Source organism: Leptodactylus fuscus, chromosome 2 (genome assembly GCF_031893055.1).
Source record: "Leptodactylus fuscus isolate aLepFus1 chromosome 2, aLepFus1.hap2, whole genome shotgun sequence".
Taxonomy (NCBI): domain Eukaryota; kingdom Metazoa; phylum Chordata; class Amphibia; order Anura; family Leptodactylidae; genus Leptodactylus; species Leptodactylus fuscus.
The window spans coordinates 23113919-23135304 of NC_134266.1; the positions used below are offsets into that span (position 1 = coordinate 23113919).

Consider the following 21386-nt stretch of genomic DNA (forward strand, 5'->3'; position numbering starts at 1 on the left):
CCTCCCATTCACTTCTATTGCTTTTTTCAAGCGGAAAACGCCTGAAGAAAGGTCATGTCTAGAGATGAGCGAACACTGTTCGGATCAGCCGATCCGAACAGCACACACCCATACAAATGAATGGAAGCACCTGTGACGCCGGCCAGCTGCCGGCAAAGTCAGCGTCACAGGTGCTTCCATTCATTTCTATGGGTGCATGCTGTTCGGATCGGCTGATCCGAACAGTGTTCGCTCATCTCTAGTCATGTCGCTTCTTTTTCTCTGCTAGCAGAAAAATCTGCTAGCAGAAATAAAAAAGCTAGCAGTCTACATAGACCACTATTGTAAAGGGGCTGATTTTGAAGCGAAATCCACTGTCAAAATCTGCCTCTTTGCCCCCGTGTGAACTAGCCCTTATATTCTCATCTACCTTATTACAGACTTCCATTCAGGACATGAGGGCCTGCAGGTGACTTCTCTTCCTCCTTCCTATTTTTAGGAAGTAAAATGACCTTTAGGCCAGTTTTTCATCCATTACTAACCCTGTAGTCTCTAGAGAGTGAGCATGGTGCCGTTCATGAGAAAGAGTGATGAGCCCACCCAACTGGCTCTGCCCATCCATATGCTGAAAAAATCCATCAGTCATCATCATGGTGGTACATGTACACCCCAAAATCCTCCATGTTGTACCCTTTATTTAATGCCTTTGAATTTAAGAAATGTTACAAGATAGTCCTGACACCTAAGGGTGCATTCAGACTACGTAACGCCGGGCGTGTATGAGAGCCGTACACGCCGGCATTACGGCAGACTGCCGAACACTTCCCATTCACTTCAATGGGAGCGCTCGTAACAGCGGCGTTTACGAGCGCTCCCATTGAAGTGAATGGGAAGTGTTCGGCAGTCTGCCGTAATGCCGGCGTGTACGGCTCTCATACACGCCCGGCGTTACGTAGTCTGAATGCACCCTAAACCCTGAACCTACAAGTATCTGATACTGAGGACAAATCCTGTGGATAGGTGATGAATATTAAAAAAAAAAAATCAATAAAAAAAAAATCTTACGTTCCTGGACATCCCCTTTAATCCATAGGGCGCTACCTCCCAAAAAGTGTAATTAGAATCCCCAAAATTTAACCCTCCTCTGTCCCCGCTCCCACATGATATGATGCCATCTCAGGATAACTTTATAGGTCTAGGCTCCATCCACATGTTACAGGACACGACTGGTGACGGCTCATACAGCTTTATGTTTGTGTAATGACAGTCACCTCTATTACAAAAAGTGTCTGACCTCTGTATAAGCAATATCGCCCCTGCTACCTCTTGTGTCACCCCCTCTACCTCATAGATTGTAAGCTCTTGTGAGCAGGGCCCTCAGTCCCATTGTGTGAAATGACTTTCTTTGTAATGTATCTTTCTGTCTGGATTTGTACCCTACAAATTGTACAGTGCTGCAGAATATGTTGGCGCTATAGAAATAAAATTTATTATTATTAAAAAGTGGTGCTAAGAGCAAGTTCTTTTTTTCACCACTAGGGTCTTACCCAGAATTCTTAGCAGAACACACATGGTCATATAAGTCCCAGTAAAGAACTGCATTATTTCTTTAAACCATTTGTTATTTTATTAAATGAATATCTATATAACATCTTACAAAACATTACAATACAGTCTATCAAAACAAGTCGGGTGCCCCTGGACCTCTCAGTATGGTTGTATCGACTCTCTCATAGCTGAACAACCAGCCGTTTCTTTATTTCTTTTCTTTGGACCTTTTCCATGAACACTTTAGCTTCATACATTGGCACTGGCTCATCCAGATAAGGCCTAAAAGAAAGAAACATGAGAAACATGTGGAGCAATACAACTACTACATGTACTGTGTGAAGTGTACACTGAAAGCTCTGCTAAGTGTATTACACGTGGGGCTTTCAAAGCTGGGTCTTATAGCAGTTGCATGCCTGGCCTCTATAGTACAGTAGTCACACCACTGCCGGCACTGCAAGCAGCATCACACTCACTATTGCTTTTGTAGTGCTGAAATCAATGCTGGTGTTACAGTAGAGATTCTAGGTAGATTTGATTCCCTTACCTGAGTATTCCACCTCCGAGTTTGTCCATAACATCTTTCAGGATATGTGAGAATATAGTTAAGGAAGTGTCGGACTTTGTCAATGGTTTATTCTTAACTCTTTCCAAGTTCCAATCCCAGGAACCGAACCTTCAAATGCAACCTGAAAACCCCATCTTCAGAATAGCCTACACCCTACAATAACCCTGCAGCCATGACACTCCCATTTAAGCAGCTTCTACTCTCACAAGCCCTCGTGGGCAGGGCTCTCTCCTTGTGGGCGGGACTATAGGTTTCTTGTGACTGGCTCAAAAGTATTATTATGCGGAAATGGAGGTTATTATAAAGTATGAAGGATATGAAGATATCTCCCTTGTTGGGATCCTGACAGGTTCCAAGTTTCTTCATTGAGATAAGAAAGTGACGCTCCTTTAAGGAAGAGAATATTGCTGTCTGGGGGATCGAGCTGCAGCCAAATGGAAAAGCAAAGCAAATGTTTAATATAGGCAGTAATGAATCTATCTATCTATCTATCTATCTATCTATCTATCTATCTATCTATCGTAATAGGACTCAGCAAGAACCTGATATAAATGTCTACCAGGGTCATGTGCCACATATAATAGGGTTACCACTCATGAGGCTGAGGGGCTTTGGTACGCAGGAAGGATATAGTAAATGGAGTGATCTCTACATGACTTTGATCCTATCTAGGGTCAGGGGATAATCGTACACATCAGGGAGAGTGTGTGCCTACATAGGCAGTACGGAGACTTACAAGTCATTCCTGCTCCGCTAGGGATTCTGGGTAAAAAATATGCAAATATATTCTCCAGGATGTAATTAGGAGAACAGTGCACTCTGTATGCCGCCCTCTAGAGGGCGGCATACAGAATGCACTGTTCACCTTTGATCCTATCTAGCATAGTAAATTCATATGGTCTCAATATAATATATTACATGGATGCTTGGACGCCGTGGATTCTCTTCCAGGGTTCGCAATCATACAGGGATGTGATAGGCTGAGGCCTTGCTCCCCGTTTTCAGGGGTCGCAGTCACTCATTCACTCTCCCTCCCCCCCCTCCCCTCCTGTGGTCTCCCCTAGGGCTTCCCAGCAAATGAATGTATTTGTTTTGCCTTGTTTCGCTTCTGGTAGCCAGATTTTTTTCCCGGGCCATGTACTTTATTGTTTTTTGTTATTTACTCTGTTTCTTTACTTAGAACAAAATAATTTATATTAAAAAACAAAACAAAAAAAAACACATTACTGTGTGTTCAGTTTCACTAGTTGACCCAACTACATAGGGGATCTTGCTAAAGGGGGTCTTATGGGATTAAGATGGCGATGACTTAGGATGAGATAGTTGGGGGTCGGAGGCTGATATGAGCTGTCACACGCGCCAGTATACAGAGCCAGAAAGCTCCATACACTGTGTAGCGCGCTCAGCTCCGATTCACTTGTAATCCTAGTTACCTGAAGATATTGTCCTCTGGTTACCCAGTGACCTCCGACAGCGAGAAGGGAGATGATTTCATGTTTGTGAGGCAGCAGCGTTGGCTTTGTAACAGAATCTTCTGTATTGTACAGAATCACTGGGGAGGAAAAGAGATATAAAGAGCGGCTCATACAGATTCACCATATAGGGTAAGTTCACACGGGGTTTTTTGGTCCGGAACCTGAGGCGGAGGTTGCTTCAGGTTCCGGACCAAAATATGGTTAGCTGCGACTGCATCTGGCATCCAGTCGCGCACTCCACTCCAGATTAGGCCCAAATGAATGGACCTAGTCAGGAGGGAGTGTCTTCAGGCCGAATCGCGAGGTGACTCCGCCTGAAAGAATGAGCATGTCACTTCTTTTTCCGGGAGCCGGAACAAACAGCTCCTGGAAAAAAAGAACTGATCGACTCCCATTGATTTCAATGGGAGCCATCTTTTTGGTCAGGATTTTGAGGCGAATACAGCCTCAAAATCCTGACCAAAATACCCCGTGTAAACTTACCCTTTCTCTTGTATGACACTTTGCCTCAACAGGGTGAATGGAACCATGACACAAGGCCTGACAGCAAACACATGCTGCTGCTCGGACTCAGTTTTCCCAAGAGATCTTGAAAAACATGTAGCATTAATACAGAACGTTAACTGGAAACAAATTTATTGTGTGAATAGACCCCAAGAGAAGGGGATATCCAAAGTGTAATACAACTATAGAGATAATGTAACGTGAACATCACTGACCTCCAGCATCAACGATAATATCAAACCCCAGTCCACCGGTCTCTTCCATGCCCTTCTCTGTGAGATTTACATTGCCTTTAGATACATCTATAACACGAGCTGGAAACAAGACGACACGTTTGCTTATTTTGGATAGTTCTCATTGCCAGAATTAAGTTTGCATAATGAGTATTGACCGTGGCCTGGCATGGGGTCAACGGACATAATATTTGCTCTATTGGTCCAATAGCTCCTTGTAGGTTAAAGGGATTCTACCATTAAAAAACTTTTTTCTGTGGCTAAAACGTCGGAATAGCCTTTAGAAAGGCTATTCGTCTCCTACCTGGGGATCTCCGCCGCGCCGTTCCTTAGTAATACCGTTTTTTACCGGGATGTAAATTAGTTCTCTGGCACCGATGGGGGCGGGCCCCAGCGCTGAATATACGATGAGGGTGTCCCCACCGCTGCCCGAGAACAGGATCCTGCGCCGCCTCTGTCTTCTGCTGGATCCTCCCCTTTTTTCTCCAGCAGCGTCACCTCTGTCGGCTCTTACACTAGTAGAGCCGACTGCGCATGCTCGCAATTGCGGCCTCGGAACTAGGCCGCGCATGCGCAGTCGGCTCTACTAGTGTAAGAGCCGACAGAGGTGACGCTGCTGGAGAAAGAAGGGGAGGATCCAGCAGAAGACAGAGGTGGCGCAGGATCCTGTTCTCGGGCAGCGGTGGGGACGCCCTCATCGTATTTTCAGCGCTGGGGCCCGCCTCCATCGCTGCCAGAGAACTAATTTACATACAGCCCTATGAAAAAGTTTGGGCACCCCTATTAATCTTAATCATTTTTAGTTCTAAATATTTTGGTGTTTGCAACGGCCATTTCAGTTTGATATATCTAATAACTGATGGACACAGTAATATTTCAGGATTGAAATGAGGTTTATTGTACTAACAGAAAATGCGCAATATGCATTAAACCAAAATTTGACCAGTGCAAAAATATGGGCACCTCAACAGAAAAGTGACATTAATATTTAGTAGATCCTCCTTTTGCAAAGATAACAGCCTCTAGTCGCTTCCTGTAGCTTTTAATCAGTTCCTGGATCCTGGATGAAGGTATTTTGGACCATTTCTTTCTACAAAACAATTCAAGTTCAGTTAAGTTTGATGGTCGCCGAGCATGGACAGCCCGCTCTCAAATGATCTGAAAACAAAGATTGTTCAACATAGTTGTTCAGGGGAAGGATACAAAACGTTGTCTCAGAGATTTAACCTGTCAGTTTCCACTGTGAGGAACATAGTAAGGAAATGGAAGACCACAGGGACAGTTCTTGTTAAGCCCAGAAGTGGCAGGCCAAGAAAAATATCAGAAAGGCAGAGAAGAAGAATGGTGAGAACAGTCAAGGACAATCCACAGACACCTCCAAAGAGCTGCAGCATCATCTTGCTGCAGATGGTGTCACTGTGCATCAGTCAGCAATACAGCGCACTTTGCACAAGGAGAAGCTGTATGGGAGAGTGATGAGAAAGAAGCCGTTTCTGCACGTACGCCACAAATAGAGTTACCTGAGGTATGAAAAAGCACATTTGGAGAAGCCAACTTCATTTTGGAAACAAAGATTGAGTTGTTTGGTTATAAAAAAAAAAAGGCGTTATGCATGGCGTCCAAAAAGAAACAGCATTCCAAGAAAAACACATGCTACCCACTGTAAAATTTGGTGGAGGTTCCATCATGCTTTGGGGCTGTGTGGCCAATGCCGGCATCGGGAATCTTGTTAAAGTTGAGGGTCGCATGGATTCCACTCAGTATCAGCAGATTCTTGAGAATAATGTTCAAGAATCAGTGACGAAGTTGAAGTTACGCCGGGGATGGATATTTCAGCAAGACAATGATCCAAAACACTGCTCCAAATCAACTCAGGCATTCATGCAGAGGAACAATTACAATGTTCTGGAATGGCCATCCCAGTCCCCAGACCTGAATATCATTGAACATCTGTGGGATGATTTGAAGCGGGCTGTCCATGCTCGGCGACCATCTAACTTAACTGAACTTGAATTGTTTGTCCAAAATACCTTTATCCAGGATCCAGGAACTGATTAAAAGCTACAGGAAGCGACTAGAGGCTGTTATCTTTGCAAAAGGAGGATCTACTAAATATTAATGTCATTTTTCTGTTGAGGTGCCCATACTTTTGCATCGGTCAAATTTTGGTTTAATGCATATTGCACATTTTCTGTTAGTACAATAAACCTCATTTCAATCCTGAAATATTACTGTGTCCATCAGTTATTAGATATATCAAACTGAAATGGCTGTTGCAAATACCAAAATATTTAGAACTAAAAATGATTAAGATTAATAGGGGTGCCCAAACTTTTTCATAGGACTGTACCGGTAAAAAACGGTATTACTAAGGAACGGCGTGGCGGAGATCCCATCTAAAGGTAGGAGACGAATAGCCTTTCTAAAGGCTATTCCGACGTGTTAGCCACAGAAAAAAGTTTTTTAATGGTAGAATCCCTTTAAGTTTATTCAGTTGTTGTAATAGGAATAAAGTCCCAGTGCAGGCACTGCCAGCCGGGCTAATGCTTATATACTGCAGCCAATCTAAGCAAGCAGAGCTGCAGTGTAATGTGTAGGGGCAGAGCAGTAACCTTAGGCCTGGTTCACATCTGCGTTCGGTATTCCGCTTCAGGACCCCCCCAAACGGAAACCTATATGTATTAAAGAGTGGTTAGCTAAGAAACCACACGGACCCCCTAGACTATAATGGGATCCGTGTGTTTTAAGGGGGCGTTCACACTACCGTCGGTGTCCGACAGGTAGTGTCCGCTCAAAATCTGGCACGGACATTAGGAGCAGACACTAGCTGGTCGGACATCTTCACTTGCGGACAGAGAAGGAAGGGCACGGAGTGCAAAAGAACGCACCCAATGCCCATTTAAATAAACGACAGCTGTCACAGACACAGCTAGTGTCCGCTCCTAATGTCTGTGCCAGATTTTGAGCGGACACTAGGAGCGGATACTACCTGTCGGACACCGACGGTAGTGTGAACGCCCCCTAAGCTCGAATTATATGAAGAGAAAAGTAGTGTAAGCAGCATTTTTCTTTCCGCATGATTCGTGCAGAAAACACACGAACCTCATTATAGTCTATGGGGTTCGCGTGGTTTCTTAGCTACCTGCATTTTAATGCATGTACGTTTCCATTCAGGGGGGGGGGGGTCTCCAAGCAGACTCCCCAAACGGAGTACCGAAAGCAGATGTGAACCGGGCCTTAGCCTCTACTGAAACAAGAGGGGGATTGTCAGGGTACCCAGGATTCCCTAATAGATAATACAGCTAAGCCGGAGTCATAGCAGCCAGGGTGTAGCTATTGGGGGGCAGAGCTTGTAGCTACACCCGCTCCCTACTACCAGAAGAGTCCTGAGGACCAGATAAGATGCCGGCATAATAAAGGACATATGGCAAGTTCAGGGTGCTGACGCAGATTTTGCACCACGTTGTAGTCACTTCTAGTTAAGCGATGCATTGCTGTAAAGATCAGAGCTAAACACATCCAAGAAACCAGCAAAGCATATAATAAATTACAGGCAAATACTATACATTGGTATCATAAAGAGGAACTAGACCCTGAAGACTAATATTATCCATGGGCTCCAAAATGTTCCTACATGATGTGACAGATCTCACCTACAGGGGGCCTTATCTTTTCCAGGTACTGCTTGTCCTCCTCGCTGTGTGCGGTTGTGATCACGGAGGCTCCTCTATGGTGGGACAGCTGAATAGCCAGGGTGCCAAAAGGCTGAAAGAAAAAAAAAAAAGGAAATATAGTAAGCGAGGATTCTGATACAAATTGTGCCCAAAAATGGAGAAACATGACAAGTGCCAAATGTGTTTGGGAAACCAATCTAATTATATGGCCACAGAGATTATTACTAGAGATGAGTGAGTACTATTCGAAACGGTAGTTTCGAATAGCACGCACCCACAGCAATGAATGGAGCTGTCTGGCACGCAGATGGGGCCGGCGTCCTGCCGCTTAACCCCCTGCATGCTGGCTGCGTCCATTAATTCCTATGGGTGCGTGCTATTCGAAACTGCCGTTTCGAATAGTACTCACTCATCTCTAATTATTACTGGTCTTCTAGTGCACCGGATGGCACAACGGCCTAGATGTAGCACTGAATACGTCTGGGTTGATGTCCTCCATGAATTCTCTTCTGGTGGTCACACATTGTAGGTGGTCTCAAGTCTTCCCAGAATCAATTAAAATTAATAAGCAGCACGATGTGTCCAATATATAGTAATAACTACAATAATAATCTGTAACACTGGCTGTTGGCACTCAGCAGCTTACTTTACATGCTGTCCATTCTCTGCTCCTCCTGCTCATGTACTTACCCTGCACAAACTCTGCCTGTCCTCTGACCTCGTACCTACACTGCCAGCCCTGACCTTGAACTTTTTTGAGACTCTGCTTCTGCCTGACCCATTGGTGCCAAATATCATAGTCCCTGCCCTGCCTGGTTATCACTCAACAACACCAGGACCACTTCAAGGAACCTAATGATCCCCCTAAATAAAGTCCAGATCCTATAGGGGGTTAAAGGGAGATTACCATGGGAAATGCTCTTAGGAGAGGCCCAAAGCAAACGGTGGGTCCTCAACCTGTTTTAATAAACATTATATACACTCACACTGAAGAGTAATACATACACTTGCTCCATCCGGTACCAGCACAAAATTTCCAGGTGCCAAGTGTGCCAGACTGTGCAGGGCGGTATAGACACATAATCCATCCCGTATTGTTCCTGCCGCCTCTACCCAGCTCACCTTATCTGGTTTATGAACTGAGTATAAAAACAATATGACATAAGTTAATAGCTATGAATGTTGGGTTCCCTACACTGCATTATTACATACAGGACAATATAAACCACATACTGTATACAATCTACAAATTTAGCCAAGCAAGACCATGATCGAAAATGCAGTGATCCCTGACAGCCCCAGCAGTGTACACGAAAAATGTCATGACCCTGGACAGGAAAGATGGAGAATGACAGGGGGGTCTGGGAACAGGAAGCGCAGGAAATAGCAAGCAGATGAGGGAAAGTAAGGCCCAGACACGATGCTGAGCGGCCGGAAGGATGAGATTGGACTTTCACTGGGAGAAAACAAGGACAATGGATGATAAAAAAAAAAAAAAAAGCAGTGCATGTGATCTGTGCATGTGCATGTGCAATTACAATACTTTCTCCTCTATCCGGTTTATAACCAACTCCTCATATTATCATAATCCAAAAGTTGTGTGGTATTATCCTGGAAGTGATGACATGGCCCCCACAGATATAGCCCTGATCTCAACATCATCCAGTCTGTCTGGGATGACATGAAGAGACAGACGGATTGGAGCAAGCAACATCCACAGAAGATCTGTGCTTAGTTCTCCAAGATGGCGGGAACAACCTCCATCAAGTTCTGCCAAAAACTGTCTGCAAGTACCGAGCAGAACTGATAGAGGGCAAAGGTCACACCGAATATTGATATGATTTACATTTCTCTTTTCTTCAGATTGTGAACTGACAAATATAAACTATTAACCCTTCTAGCTCTGAAAGTAGAGATGAGCGAGTACTGTTCGGATCAGCTGATCCGAACAGCACGTTCCATAGAAATGAATGGATGCACCTGGTACTTCCGCTTTGACGTCGGCCGGCCGCTTAACCCCCCGCGTGCCGGCTACATCCATTCATTTCTATGCGAGCGTATCGCATCTGAAAGTATTCTTACAGCGCTGCATTTCCCCCACACACACCTGCCTAAATGTTTTACACAGTAAATAAAGACCACATTAACACTTTTAGTCCTCTTTATGTATCTGGATCCCTCCTCTACTTACCTAATTGATGCTCATGGACCCATAGGACGTCACAGAGACCGGACTCTTCAAAATCAAGAGGCAAGATACCTAAAAAAAACAGTAATACGCATCATTTGTAGAGACCTGGAGATTTTTCCTTTAAAGGGATCCGATCATTAAAACTCAATTTTTTCTGCCTACCACGTAGAAACCGCCTCAAGAAAGGCTATTCTTCTCCTACCTTTAGATGTCTTCTCCGTGCCGCCGTTCGGTATATAATACGGTTTTCGTTGGTATGCAAATGAGTTCTCTGACAGCACTGAGAGCGGTCCTCAGCACTGAAACAGCACTGGAGGCGTCCCCAGTGCTGCGAGAGAAATCTCCAGCGCTGCCTCCATCTTCTTCAGGAACGGGTCTTCTTCCGTCGGTGGCTTCAAACTTCTAGGCCTCGGGCAGCCGACTGTGCGTGCCCGCCAGCCACAAGAAAATGGCCACTTACAATACTGTGTAAGCGACCATTTTCTTGTGGCTGGTGGGCATGCGCAGTTGGCTTTATCCTAGGCCCGAGACCTAGAAGATTGAAGCCACTGCTGAAAGAAGACCCGGAGGCAGCGCTGGAGAGTTCTCTCGCAGCATTGGGGACGCCCCCAGTGCTGAAAGAGAACTCATTTGCATACCGTCAAATACCGGATTATATACCGAACGGCGGCGCGGAGAAGACATCTAAAGGTAGGAGAAGAATAGCCTTTCTTGAAGCTATTTCTACGTGGTAGGCATAAAAAAATTTAATGATAGGATCCCTTTAAGGTGACATACACACTTAAAATCATGGGACATAATTATCAACAGAAGTCTGACACTTTTCCGTCTACTTTTGCCCCCAAATTTATGGTGTGTGGCATTTGCCACCTATTTATGAACAAAAAAATATGACAGGCTTGACTCTTTTGAAAAATGTGTCCAGAATGGTCGCGGGTTAGACGTATCTCAATTTACGAAACACAACAAATATGTCGCAGATTTTCTTGTGCAAAGTTGCCCAAGTCTAAAATGGTGTAAACTTACGCGAATTTCCGACTATTTACTTTGTGCGCCATAAATTCCTTGTGCACCAAATATTTCTTTCCTTAGTAAGCGAGAGATGATTCCTGTCCACTTATGTTGTGCCAAAATTTAGTATGAATTTTGTTGCGGTCGCCAAATATTTGTTCCTTACAGAACAACTACAAAGCTGCAGATTTTGTCAACATGTTTTGCGCCAAATATCTGTCTCATGGTGAAGTGCGACGCTTTAGTCAAATGGCGTTTATGGCAGAATTTTGGAGCTTCTCCATATTTATGAAGGTCCATACAACAGATTCATAAATAGGTCTAAAACCGTAAACGGGATTCCTAGTTTAAGACATTGATAATTGTCGCCAATGTTTCGTTTTTTTGCTCCACTAGTTAGAAAGAAGTATGAGAATGTATGAAAGGTTTTCTGGCTGGAAATCTTGTCCTTACCTACAACTTCATCATCTGGTTTGAAGAACGATACCTTAGGGCCCACTAAAAGAAAATACAAAGAAAAACGTTAAGGGAATGTTCGCACACAGGAGGTAAACGGAGGCAGACACTTAGGATGGACTGCAGAATTTTGTGGCCAATCTGCAGGAGATTTTAGTGTCCAGCTAGGTTTATATCTGTGTTGGAATCTTCAGATTCTGGTTAAAATTGGTGGAAAGAATAAGGAGGACTTTTCTCTCTGCAGGTTTCAGTACAACATTGGTGGAAACCCAGGACACCCCATTATAGTCTATAGGATCTGTGGGTTTCCATCTTTCAGGTCCGCATGCAGACCCGAAGAACGGAAACCCGTTTGCTACTGTAAACCCAATAAAGATGGAAAGTTCTGCTCAATCCTGTCTCCTCTATTTCTTCTATCCTATGCCAATGACTCAGTGGTGCGCACCGCACCCCAGTTCTTCCTCTATGTAGGTATCCTAGTGGATACCAAGTCAACGCAAAAACTTCTATTGGTAGGTATCAGCCAGTATTCAGACGACTGTGACAATGTGCCAAAAAAGCCCAGATCAATGGACTTCTATATACCAGCCATGATACAGGAGACAGGTCAGTGCTGGAACTACCTTAGCAAATGAGATTTCTCCTTTACTAGCTCTATACATTGAGCCCACAACACCACGTTATATGTCACATGTCCTACACCAGGGGGGCTCATACTTTTTCAGCATGCGAGCTACTTATAAAATGACCAAGTCAAAAGATCTACTACGCACTTCTTGTGGCGGGGCCTGGGCCGCAGCATTGTCAGTTTGACATCGGATCCCGGAGAGGTAAGTAACATTGTTTATGTTCTCTCATCTCCCCTGGGGCTCCGATTATTATACCTGGGGGTCTGAAAAGACCCCCGAATATAATAATAGCGGTAGTGGGATCGCGGCCTGGCCCGGGCCTATTCACTGCCGGCCTCCGCGGCCTATAGTACAAGGGAAAGCAGGGGCGGCAGTGAGCAGGTTCGGGGAGGTTGGTAAATAGGCCGCTGCCTGCTAGGGGATACTCCAACAGGTAGCGGCCTATTATAAAACAAACAAAGTTCTCATACTTACTGACCTCGATGCTGTTGCTGCTCCCACTACCGCATCCTTTTCTCCTGGCAGACGTCTGCATATCAGTGTAGGTGGCGTGATGACGCCGCCTACACTGAAACGTAGACGTCTGAACCAGCGCAAGGAGAGCGGCAGCCAATTGGGTCCATCGGACCTCATATGTTACTGCTTTTTTTTGCAGTCCGCCTCTCTGTTAGGAGACGCTAGTGTAAACCTATTGCAAAGCTTAATATTCATCATCACTCACCCTCCAGGATTACTCCGGCCACATCTCTTCCCACCGGAACGGAGTCTTTGCTCTGATATAATGTGGAAATGAGCTTAATGGAAATAAAGAGAGTTGATTTACAAGAATCCGATATATTGGGTGACGTACAAAACAGGAGTGCAACTTAATGTCCTGCTGGATTCAGATGGTACTAAGGCTACTTAACATCTGCGCTGTAGTCTAGTGTAAGTATGGTGACCATTAACAACCGCATAGAGTGCGGTGTCTACAAAACACTCCGACAAACTGTACATCAATACATGGGTTAGAAAGAAAGGTTGTCACCTTCCTCCTCCTCCTTCTGTATCTATTTGGGGATAATGAAGAGGAAGCTCCAAATAGACTGTGTGATCTATAGGTTCCTCTATGTGCAGTACGCAGTGACCCCCCCCCCATTATGTCGCTATACACACTATACAGTTACCTTAGTATTGATGGGAGTCAGCGCACAGGCCTTCACTTGCAGTTTCACGTGATAGTCACTGGGTGAGGAGACAGGTTCCTGAGACACATGAAGAAATCTTGAAGCTATGTAAATCATGGTGGAATGGCATCAATCATCATTGCAACAATTTATCTGTCACATTAAGGAATGCTTTATAGCAGTGTGAACAGAGCTTTACAACTCTGCTGTCTCTTCATCTAGTTGACAGGTAGGGGTGTTGGGTGTCAGATCTCCATTGATCTGATATTGGTGTCCTATCCTAAAGATAGGTGTCCAATATTTGAGTCCTGGGAAACCTCTAACAAATCGGCAGCCTCATAGCACACAACTCAAAAATTTCAACCTCCGTCATAAATGGGTTAAAGTGTTAAACTACTTTTTATAAGTGAATAGTACATGAGAGTATAAGAAACTTTGTAATATATCCTATTAAAGAGGACCTTTCATGGTCCGGGGCACAGGCAGCTCTATATACCGCTGGAAAGCCAACAGTGCACTGAATTCAGTGCACTGTCGGCTTTCCCGATCTGTGCCCCGGGTGAAGAGCTATCGGTCCCGGTACTGTAGCACTTTACAGTCAGAAGGGCGTTCCTGACAGTCAGTCAAGTATGTCCTTCTGTACAAGCCAATAGCGCTGTGCTCTAAGACCAGAGAGGAACACCCCCTCCCCTCCTGATAATACTCGTCTATGGACGAGCACTGTGAGCAGAGGGAGGGGGCGTTCCTCCCCGCTCACACTGTACAGCGCGATAGGCACTGCTGTGGAGAAGGATGTACCTGACTGACGCCCTTCTGACTGTAAAGCGCTACGGTACCGGGACCAATAGCTCTTTACCCGGGGCACAGATCGGAAAAGCACTGAATTCAGCTCACTGTCAGCTTTCCTGCAGTATATAGAACTGCCTATGCCCTGGACAATGAAAGGTCCTCTTCAAGAAAATTGGTTTCCTTCTCCAGTTATCAGGCTGCACTGCTCCACCTTATCTATGTTGGTTTACATAGAGTCTGTATCCAGATCAAACACAGAAGTCTATGGAGATCACAGATGGGAGGAGGAGATTACTAACTGGTTTATTTTCTTATTCTGTCTTATCTTGAAGATACAACATTGTCAGAAGAGCTACCAGAGTGTAGCAGAGTTTGGGAACTGTTACTAACTCCTCCCCCCCTCACCATAGACTTCTATGTAAAAAAAATTAAGCTTGATACGTAGAGAAGGAAACTTTATTCTTCAATAAGATATATTACAAAGTTACTTATACACTGTCTACAAATAAGTATTTTGACACCTGTGGTTGATAGAATAGAAAAACCTTTCTTCCTATCCAATAGTTGGTAGACCCCAACAGATATTTCCTTACGGATGGTATTGAGCGACACAATACTCCCGGGTGTCTGGTGACACTCCTGGTGTATGTGAGCCATCGGTTGGGTGCGGTTTCTCTGGCCAGCACTCGTCGGTCTCTATCTCCCAGTTTCGGATATTTGCCGACTCAGGGCACATTCCAACAATCACCGTTCACCTTCCACTTCATAATCACATAGGCCACTGTCGATTTTGGGTAATTCAGTTCGCTTGCTATGTCCCTTCAGGATCGACCATTTCTGTGATACCCCACAATTACCCCTTTCTCGAAATCGGACAACTCTGCGCTTCGTGGCATCTTGCATGCGACTAATGCCAATGCCGTTTCCTATTTAATAGTGGAAGGCATGACGTACATCACGACCGCAGAGATCTTCATTTGCATGGGTGTCCAAATACTTATTGGTAAACAGTGTATCCCCTTGAACTATTCATTTACATTATTTTATAATTGGAGGTACACTTTAAGGTTTATCAAGCCTCAGTATCACCTATACTGAGATATTAATCACTTTGATCTGTAATGTTATCTAAGTTCTAGTATCGAGTAATATAACACGCGATTCTAGACTACAAACCGCTAGATTTCTTGACGGAAATTCACACCTCAAGCGTGTCTCCAGCCTTTGGTTCCTTTTTTAAGTGGCCATGATGAGTGCCAAGTGACAATTCAGCAAGTCATCCGGTGCCTTTTTAGGGGTCCTTTTATACAGCCCCATACAAAATCTTTGGGAACACTTTGGGATTCTCTAAAGATTTTTGTCATGTGTCTATTTAGTTTAATAAATACCGGTACATACGTTTTCCTGAAACACAAACGTCTCCTCGTCCGGGGAGGTGGTAAGTCTGTAGTACAGGCCTTTCATACTGACCTGAAGAACAAAGAAGATTATTAGGACATGGGCTAGGTGTAGGAAGGCTTCAACATGGACGGATCCTCGAAGACAAAAAAAGTGAGCAGATTATAGAGGGAAGCTATAGTGTTGAAGATGCCATGTATGACTATGGAGGAGTCAGGATATCCTGTTAAAGGGGTTTTACAGGACGTGGCTGTTATTTAAATTTTTTTTAATGGCCGTCACTCAGTTGCAGTGAATGGAGTCTATTCAAATTACCGATATTTTGAAGGTCTGTTGTAACGGACTGTCAAAATATAGGTCATGCTCTATTTTTGTAAGTTTTCACGGATCCCTCCATAGACTCCGATGTATGAAGGATCCGTGAAAATGGGAAATTTTTGGATGTAAAGTGTGTTCACCAAGGATCGTGTGCATCTCAGGCCTCGTTCACATCTGCGTTGGTAATCTGTTCGGGGGAGTCCGCATGGGGACCCCCCTGAACGGAATACCAATTGCATTTGCAAGTGGTGTGCAGTGAAAGCACATGGACCCCATAGACTATAATGAGATCCGTGTGATTGCCATGAGATCCCCGCAGGGAACATGTGGACAGGAAAGTACTTGGCAATCTACTTTCCTGTCCGCGTGACTCATGCGTAGAGCTCGCGGCAAGCCCACGAACCCCATTATTGTCTATGGGGATCCGTGTGCTTTCCCTGCACACACTGCTTACAAATGCGTTCGGTAGTCCATTCAGGGGGGCCCCATGCAGACTCCCCAAACGGAGATGTAAGCTTAGAATAGGTCATCAATGTATAATTGGTGGAGGTCTGACACCTGAGACCCCCCCCTCATTTGTAGGTTGAAGATGGCACAGTGCCGGGAGAGGACTATGGCTTCTTTACTAAATACCAAGCACAGCACCTTGATCCTGCAGCTCAGCCCCATTCATTTGAATAAGTCTGAGCTGCTGTTGTACCATGCGACTGATGAATGTGACATCATCAACACAGGGAAGAGGATGCAGCTTCTTCAAACAGCTGATCTGTGTGGGTTTCTGGCGTTCGATCCCTACCGATCATGTGCGATGACCTAGTTGTATATGCATCAGGTGCTTGGATATATGCCAACCCCATAACACGAGTGACCATACCCTTAAATAAGAAAACAAATACGTGAAGAAAGGCGCGCACATTTTGGCCATTTCGGTGCAAATTATTTTGACACCCTGTATCCTAACAACAGGAACAATTCACGTGCACCTTAACTGTGTCTACGCCGCCGTATACCGTAATTCTAGAGACTTTCCTCATATGGGACATTGTCAGTCACATCACAGACGCTGCTCTTGTCTATGACCATTTCAACATGGCACCAAAACCCATCCCGACGCCATTGCTCCTAGATCAGCCCATTATATTATACGGGGCGATTGTGCACACGGACAGCTATTATAATAAGACGTAGTGACACAAGAAAGCCAGCATGCACAGTATAAATACCAGGCGGTGGCTCAGGGCTCAGGCTTCCAGGGCGACTGAATATGACATAGAGCTGGAATGCGGAAAACAGGCCGAAGCCGCTGTGTCAGCAGGACTGGGCACAGAAAACAGGAACCTTTGTCAGGCAGGCTACGCTCCGGCCTCTCCTCACCCTGTGGCCTCTCTGCTGAAGGAATGACAAGTCTTATTTTTGTTGTTGAATGAGTCCTGGAGGAAAGTGGAAGAGGAGGAGCAGCAGATCACGGAGGGAGGGTGGAGATCAGCCATTAACCCCTCCTTGTCATCTGCAGAGCGCTGCAGTCTGCTATGGCTGGATACATAGGACAGTACACCAGACATCTGTTACACCGCTGACATTCATGAATTTCTATGTATTTTGCAGATTCTTCTTGCTTTTTAGAACACAGCGTGCTTTATTAATGATGTTATAGTGGCAATTGGAAATTTATTAGGAAATTAAAAACACGTGCTCAATGGAATTTATCAAGTCCTGCACTTAAAGGGGTTGTCCAGGCTTAAAGGGGTATTCCCATGTACATTATTATTTTTACATTTGTAGATAATTAGAATGTAAACATTTTTGCAAATATAAGTAATTAAAAATTCTGCAGAGTTTTAAAAATTTTCTCTAACTATCTTGTGGTCACAGTCTTGTTGTCTTGACCAGTTGCCAGTGGATACGACCACTAATGCAGGAACTTTCTAAGGTCAGAGATCAGCCATGATGTCCTTATTGTGGCCGGGATATCTTCTGATACATGTAGTGTCCCTGCCTGATAACCCGGCTACAATAAGGAAATCATAGCTGGGCTCCTGACAAGTCCCAGACCATAGAAAGTTTCTGCATTCATGGTCGTATCCGATGCCAACCGATCAAGACAACAGACTGTCACCACTAAGAAAGTTAGAGAAAATCTTTACAACTTTACAGAATTTTTAATTACTTATATTTGCAAAAATTTAACATTTAATTATCTACAAATATAGATATGATTATGTACATGGGAATACCACTTTAAGTTATTTATGACCTATCCTGAGGTTACCTGAGAGGTGGGGGGGTTGAGAGCGGGCCCCTTTACCGATCAGCTGTACAGAGACACTTCTGGTGCCCATTTGATACACACTACAGGGTCAGAAGCAGAAAGCTCCGTCCACTGTATAGCGGACAGACACTGCTACTGCGCCTAGTTGCTATACAGGGCCTTTCTGGCTCTGTATTGTGTATCAGACAGGCAATGGAAATGGTTCCATACAGCTGATTGGTCCAGGGGTCGGCTCTGAGGAGAGACTACAGCTTCAGCCTGGACAACCCCTTTAAGGCTTTTACGTCACAGCCTCCATAGGAAATTCTGTTGTAATGTCTGCCTAAAATCAGCAGACAAAAAGTTCTACTCGCATGGCTTCATCTGTATGTAGAGTAGGATAGGTCATCAGCACATGATTAGTACGGATGGGACCCACACAGATCAGCTCTTTCAAGATGATGCAGCCTCTTTGCTGTGACAATGATGTCACATTAATCGGTCACATGGTTTAGCAGCAGTTCAGTCCCATTCACGCCATCGGGACTGAGCTTCAATACCAAACACAGATCCTACACAATGTACATCGATGTGCTTGGTGTTCAGTGAAGAAGCCACAGGCCTCACCTTAGCTGATCTCTGGGGATCCTAGGTGTCCTATCTCCACCGATCACATAGTGATGACCTATCCAAAGGATTGGTCACCAATATATAAGTCCTGGAAAACTCCTTTAATGAAAATAAACTTTTTAGCAAGATGCACCAAATCTATCCCACAATGTATAACACTTTCATGAATTGAATGTGCCTTATGACTGTGGGGTCTAAGTAATAGAGTGCACTAGTAAATGCGACCCTCTGTGTTATACCGTTCCTCTGTTATTCCTCTTGAATATTTATTAATAAATTGACAACTGTTAGTCTATGTTCACACTGCCATTATTACAATCTGTTGCTCTCATCTGATCGCCTGAGGTATCACATTCCAGAGAACTGCTGCAGCGTGAGAAAAGTCTTGGAGACAGGAGGAGGAGGTGCGAATCGTGTAGCTACAGGTAGAGCTCAGTGTGATTCTTCTGACTGCTACTCCTCGTACAGATGGCCGCGCCTTGGTAGTATCCACAGTGATCCTATGGTTGTTCCGATCATTGATCATAGATCACTATGATGCAAGGAGTCCTGTCTCCTGATTGAATTTGGGCTGGTAAGAAACAGAAGGAAAGTATTTTTAGGTCCAGATTGTCTAGTGTGCATGGGGCCTTAGGATGTATTCCCACAATGCAATTGAATGCAGCTAAAACTGCACTGGGAAAAAACTGCAGTTATTATGCATTGGTTGAAGTTTCTTAAAGGTGAATCACATTTATTTACCACGTTCTGGTCGGTTCACACTATGATCTGCCTTTCCTTTGTTTTAGTCTGTCAGAGGACCAGAACAACGGATAGGTGGACCAGTGGTTGGTCACATGTGGACCCCTTTTACCATAAAGGGATCCGTCAGGTGTCTCTTCTTTAAACTGAAAGTACAGGATGAAAAAGACTTGAAACTATTTTTATACCTGTAAAATTAAAAATTGCACCAAAACCACATTAAAGCTGCCTGCAGTTGTAACGGCGCCCATCTACACCGTGTGATTGATCCCTTAGGCTACAGCCCCATGTATCAGGCCGCAGCAAAAAAAAAAAGCGTTGCGGGTTTTTAACTGTAAGTGACGAAAATAATACATTTCAATTTTTTTAAAGTCGATTTGCACCCCATTTCACGGCTCCCCCATAAATTTGGGTCTATGGAGGGGACCATGAAAATGATGCTATGATGCTAGGCGTCCCTCTCCTGGCATGATGTTCAGGCCTGTATATCCAACGCGACACACACGGACCCAGCCATGTCAATGTGGCCTTAGGCCATAAGCACACAAGTTTGTCACGGTTCTAACATCCGTTAACGCCTGTGTTTGACGGCCATTTTACGTCCATTTTTCAAGTGTCAGTGGAAAAAAATGGATGAATTTCATTGGTCATTTTTTGACCCAACCCATGGATCCGTTTTCAATAGACTTACTTTAAAGGGATTCTATCATTAAAATTCTGTTTTTTTTGTGACAAACACATTGGAATAGCCTTAAGAAAGGTTATTCTTCTCCTACCTTTAGATGTCTTCTCTGCGTCGCCGTTCGGTATAAATCCCGGGTTTTCATCAGAATGCAAATGAGTTCTCTAGCAGCACTGGGGGCGGTCCTTAGCGCTCAAACAGCACTGGGGGCGTCCCTAATGCTGCAAGAAAACTCTCCAGCCCCGCCTACATCTTTTTCTGGAACGGCCTCTTTTCGCTTCTTCTTCGCAAAGCCAACTGCGCATGCCCGCCGGCCACAAGAAAATGGCCACTTACACAGTATTGTAATTGCCATTTTCTTGTGTCCGGCGGGCATGCGCAGTCGGGTGTCCGAGGCCTAGAAGTTTGAAGCCAATGCCGGAAGAAGAAGCGAAGAGAGGCCGTTCCTGAAGAAGATGGAGGTGGTGCTGGAGAGTTCTCTTGCAGAATTGGGGACGCCTCATTTGCATACTGACGAAAAACGGGATTTCTACCGAACGGTGGTGCGGAGAAGACATCTAAAGGCAGGAGAAGAATAGTCTTTCTTAAGGATATTCCTATGTGGTACCCAGAAAAAATGGCTGTTTGGAATAGTGTTCGCTCATCTCTATGCGCTATATTACACTACAATGTCAGTCAGGCATTTGTAAAGTCGGAGTGACTACTTGTCTGGCAGCTGTAATGGGATCATGTTCGTTGTTACACTATAACAAACAGTGGAATGGAAATTTCAACCCAGTTTAATATCTGATACTCTTTATATTAGGGAAAATGTTCATTTACAGATGACATTTGAAGTCCTGTTGCCCATAGCCATTTTGCAGAACAAGAATAAAAAAGTCGCAATTTTTCACGTCCTATATCAAACATTGTGGAGCTAAATAACGGGCCGAGACATGGGCGGGACAACATCTGCACAACAGCAGCATTATCATCCTCCCCCCCATCTCCCCGACCAGCCAGCGGCGCCGCGTCACCGGTCACGTGACAGCACCACGTACACCCCGGCGGCCATTTTACATCCTGGCAACGGTCAAATACGGTACGGCTCCTCTCGCAAGTCGTTCCCATCGCAGAAATCCTACAGGAATGACGGGATTTCTGTGC

The 21386-nt window shown here is 44.7% G+C and overlaps 1 protein-coding gene across 3 annotated transcripts; it reads right to left on the bottom strand.

The window, feature by feature from the left end:
• Nucleotides 1–1610: 1610 nt before the first annotated feature.
• On the bottom strand, nt 1611–17421 carry CRYZL1 (crystallin zeta like 1). Of its 3 annotated transcripts, none has more exons than XM_075262575.1 (13): nt 17278–17421; nt 15622–15693; nt 13435–13512; nt 12990–13062; nt 11637–11681; nt 10173–10241; nt 8987–9120; nt 7961–8072; nt 4290–4388; nt 3529–3647; nt 2407–2519; nt 2075–2113; nt 1611–1809 (listed from the first exon to the last, which is right to left on the bottom strand). In XM_075262575.1, exons 2-13 carry the CDS (start codon nt 15685–15687, stop codon nt 1710–1712), a joined length of 1047 nt encoding a protein of 348 aa, XP_075118676.1. In that variant the 5' UTR covers nt 15688–15693; nt 17278–17421; the 3' UTR covers nt 1611–1709. The 3 variants fall into 3 exon arrangements, with proteins under 3 accessions (XP_075118676.1, XP_075118675.1, XP_075118677.1); XM_075262574.1 differs by having other exon boundaries at nt 17163–17421; XM_075262576.1 differs by having other exon boundaries at nt 17314–17407.
• Between the last annotated feature and the right edge of the window lie 3965 nt (nt 17422–21386).